Source organism: Lactuca virosa, chromosome 7 (assembly GCF_052849685.1).
Source record: "Lactuca virosa cultivar CGN04683 chromosome 7, Lactuca_virosa_CGN04683_v6, whole genome shotgun sequence".
Classification (NCBI taxonomy): domain Eukaryota; kingdom Viridiplantae; phylum Streptophyta; class Magnoliopsida; order Asterales; family Asteraceae; genus Lactuca; species Lactuca virosa.
Genome location: NC_136432.1, coordinates 72384532 through 72389216, shown reverse-complemented (window position 1 = coordinate 72389216; position 4685 = coordinate 72384532). Strand labels below are relative to the sequence as shown.

General features: G+C 26.9%; 1 protein-coding gene across 1 annotated transcript; it reads right to left on the bottom strand.

The window, feature by feature from the left end:
* Positions 1-1579: 1579 nt before the first annotated feature.
* On the bottom strand, positions 1580-2291 carry LOC145125099 (uncharacterized). Its single transcript, XM_079060589.1, has one exon. It carries the CDS (start codon positions 2079-2081, stop codon positions 1725-1727), a length of 357 nt encoding a protein of 118 aa, XP_078916715.1. The 5' UTR covers positions 2082-2291; the 3' UTR covers positions 1580-1724.
* Positions 2292-4685: the final 2394 nt, after the last annotated feature.

Genomic DNA, 4685 nt, shown 5'->3' with positions numbered 1-4685 from the left:
TTTTATACATATAAAAATATATCAAGACGTTTTATACATATTCATATGTATACATTATGTATAAAGACATTTTTTAGCAAATTCATATGTATATATTATGTATAAAGAGGTTTTTAGCAAATTCATATGTATAAAACGTACAAAAAACAAATATTTATACATAATGTATACATATGAATACTTATAAAACGTCTTTATATATTTTTATATGTATAAAAGCATTTTTATACCCGTTAAAAAACATTTTTATATGTTTAAATATATATATAAATACGTTTTGATGCATGTTTATATGTATAAAAAAAGTTTTTAAATATGTATTTGAGGGTATACATACACTTTCAAATGTATAAATATGTTGTTAAATGTTTACATACTTTTTAAATATATAAATATTAGTTGTATATATATAAATACCTTTAAAAATATATTTACACCATTAAAAAGTACTTTTTACATTTAAAAGTATATTTACACATTTAAAAATGTATGTATAAGTTCAAAAAAAAAAGATGATAATAATAATAATAATAATAATAATACTTATTATTTAAAAGTTCCAGAAAAATACACATTAAATATATTAAGTTAGAAGATAAAACACAAAACTTCTTCCAGCTTAGTGGTTAAAGCTCTTCCCGTTCAAGCGGGAGACTCGGTTTGATTCCCCCAAGCCCGTAATTCCCGTTTTTTTTTTCCTTGAAGGCACATGTCAGCATGCTCACTTGTCATTCCAGTCAGCAATTGCGTCCAATTAGATAAGGGATGACCGACTTTTGAAGGTAAAAACCGGTCAGGGGTAAAAATGAAAAAATTAATGCAAGTTTGAGGCATAAACGAACATAAAATCCAATTTTAAGCAAAACCGATAAAATCCTGAAAACTTATGAGTTTTTATGACATTAACCCTTTATTTTTAAGAGATAAATGAAAATGAGTTAAAGACGGACTAAAGATAAAGGATATAATGAAAATAATGTTATACGACCCCTTAATTTAAAAATGGGAAAAAAGAAAATAGGTAACTTTGATGGGACTACTCTTGAGCGTCATAAATGAAATCTAAAATTTTATAATATTATTTTACTGATTTGAGTCTATTCTCAAAATTCAAAAACGATCATATGAAAAGATATCTAAGTTTCTTATAATATTATTTTACTGATTTGAATGTAATACAAGAAATTTTGTGTATATAGGAGTACTCTTTAATACTGATTATTTGAAAATGTCTAATTATTTTGATTATTGTGATTAAGACGTGACATGGTCAACTTTTAATAGTTTAATTATAAAAAGGTTGAAAACTTGAAAAACCAGTTTCATACTATCAAGTATCAACAATAAAATAGATTATTTATCTTTTTTTATTAACCTAGTTTGAGATGCTACTATTTTCGTTTCATAAGGAAAATCTATCAGTTTATTAAATAATTAAAATTTGTCAAATACGTAAAAGGAATAACAAAGCATCCTCTGAAAACGGTAAGGGAAATCTAAACACCTTCTGGAGAACGATTCTAGGAAGATGAAAACACAAAAAATACCATGAAAAGAAACATGATCATCAAGAATCAAGAATAAAAAAAGATGAAATGTTTTCTCATTATTTAACAACTCCATCCTCAAAAACACCATAAAAACACAAAATCATACATAAAGATGATCAAAAACCAAAGATCCAACATGGGTTTTCCACGTATCAGAAGAGAAACTTGATTGTGTCATGATCTGAAACCATAAACCATCTGTGAATACTTATCTTTAATCCACCTAAAGCTTTTTTTAATTGACCCTTTGACTTTTCCTTCCACTGTATAAGCCTTGTAGGTAGCAACCCTTCTCTTCCTCTGCAATTCAGGGTCAGTAAAGCTCCAACTTTTGGACATTGACCCATTCGTTGACTTGCTGGCATGTTTCTTGAACTTGTCAGCAGTTGGATTGGTGTTGTTGTCCATCTGGGTGTGAGAAGATGATGATGCATAAGAAGTACTGTAACATCTGAAATCTCGGAGATTCCTGTTGTAAGGCTGAATTTGCATACCATTTGCATTGTAGGATTTGGATCTGAAATCTTCCATCTGGGTATGAAAGATTCTTGATCTTTTGTTTCCCCTTTCTCTCTCCAAAAGTTGTCTTCTTCCTATCTCTCTCTCTATCTCTAGTGGTATAGGTACAGAATGGGGTATGCAGAGGAGATGTGGGGTTTATGGGTTGTATCCAACTGTGTGTGCATAGCAAATTGGGGAGATTCTGTGTGAATTTAAAGTCGCTGTTTTGTTTGCGTCGGTGGAGATGAGAATTTGTTCATGAGATGATTTATTTAGTATTTTAAATTCTACATATTTTTTTTCGAAACCGCAAACGATTAAGCAGAAGCCTCGCCACAATATTTCAATGGTGACCTGAGTTCGAGCTTTTCTACAGGGCAAACACAGCCTCCAAGAGGATTTCCAGACAAAACTTTTCACACATGGGGCATAATTAACAGGTTTAAAGATTTGAACTCAGCCTCCAAGGGGATTTCCACACAAAACTTTACAAGAGGCAAATTTAACAGATTCAAAGATTTGAACTCCTGACATCGAACTCACGTTAGTATAAAATCTGATGCATCAGCTGGACATCACTTGCAAATTCTACATATTTGGTATGATATATTTTGGGGTCCTTGTGGGAAAGTAACATGTGGCTTAGTTGTTAACTAGTAGTTTGTAGTTGATTGCGATTAATCGTTAGTTGGTTAATAGGTAGTCGGTATATATATATATATATATATATATATATATATATATATATATATATATATATATATATATATGTTAAAAGTGTTTAAGAAAATTGGTTTTAAGTATTTAAAATTTATAAAATGACTTCAAACATAGAGTATATTATAAAAACAAAAAGCTCTTAAAAAAATTATTTTAAATAAAAGTTTTAAGTTTATACTTGTGAACAAAGTTTTACTTTAATTCCATTTCATTCCTAACAGCTTTCAAAAAGTACGTTGTCAAACATACCTTACATATAAAAAAAACTCTAAAAAAAAACTTATTTCAATAAGTTCTTTAATGACATTAAAAGATTCAATTAAAAAATGACCGGTAAGAAACTAATCTAAGAAAAAACATTATATCATAAGAGCAAATACCAAAAAAGTCTCAAGTTTTATATGCATAGTTGGAAAAAGTTCTAAATTTTTATTTTAGTTGGTAAAAATCACAACTTTTCAGATAACCTTCAACTTTTCAGATAACCTTCAATTTTTAACCTATTATCCACATATCAACTGGCATCAACATTTTTATAAAAATAGAAGGTTTCTGAAAACTTATGGTTTATATCTACAAAAAAAAGTTAGGGCTTTTTCAATCAAGTGTGTAAAACTTTTGATTTTTTTGGTATTTGTCATTTCTTTCATCAAACAGATTTATATACACAAATGGTATTCGTATATCTATAAAAAAACTTACTTAATGCGTAAACATAAATAACATAAATAACGTAATATAAGTAAAATATGTTTTATATAAATATCGAAATATAAGTATAAAAGACATTGTATGTACTTTATATGTATAAAATATGTTTTTTACTTATTTTTATATGTAAAAAACATTTTTATGTATAAAAAATGTACTTTTATGTATTTGTCTATGTATAAAACCGTATTATAAATAAAAATCTTATTTGTATACCTATATTTTAGAAAACATAAAATACATAGAAAAGACGATATATATATATATATATATATATATATATATATATATATATATATATATATATATATATATATATATATATATATATATATATATATATATATATGATTTTTACAAATCCACAAATACATAAAGCTACAAGTTTTATACATAAAATACATTTTTTACATATAAAAATAAGTAAAAAACTTATTTTATACATATAAAGTATATAAAATACATATTTTATACTTATATTACGATATGTATATGTTTAAACATTAAATAAGTGTTTTTTAAAGATATACGAAGACCATTTGTGTATATAAATCCGTTTGACGAAAGTAATTGAAAATACCAAAAAAGTTTCAAGTTTTACACAAGTGGTTGGAAAAAACCCTAAGCTTTTTTAGGTAAAAACCATAAGTTTTCATAATACCTTTCATTTAAAAAAAAATAGGGATGATCGGATAACAAGTTAAAAATAGAAAGTAATCCGAAATGTTATGTTTTTTATCAACCAGAAAAAAAGTTAGGACTTTTCCCAACTATACGTGTAAAACTTGAGACTTTTATGGTATTTTCCCTACGCCATAACTAAGGCAAAGATTTGTAATCAAAACCAATCCAATTTAATTTATCTTGTTTAAACCTTCTCGAATGTCATAAAATGTAATCGAAAGTAATGTTATGAAAAAAACTCGTTCTTTATCAGTTTTAAAGATCAAATGATGGTTCAGAAAGCGCTAAATACACCAAAAAAAATGCAAAAATAACCACATTAAAGCATTTCTTGATCCTCTTTGTACCTGTCAATCAACCTATCATCTTCAGTCATCTTCAGTCGGTCGCTAATAGTAAGAGATTTCAACATTGTAATATATCACCATATTAGAGTTTTCTCCCATATCTGCTGGGAAGACTACAGTTGATAGTTGATGAAAAGGTGATCAGATGTCTAGATATCTACATCATAAACAG

Excerpts from the sequence above, each read along its gene's own strand:
- LOC145125099 (XM_079060589.1), bottom strand. The coding sequence starts at position 2,081 with ATGGAAGATTTCAGATCCAAATCCTACAATGCAAATGGTATGCAAATT.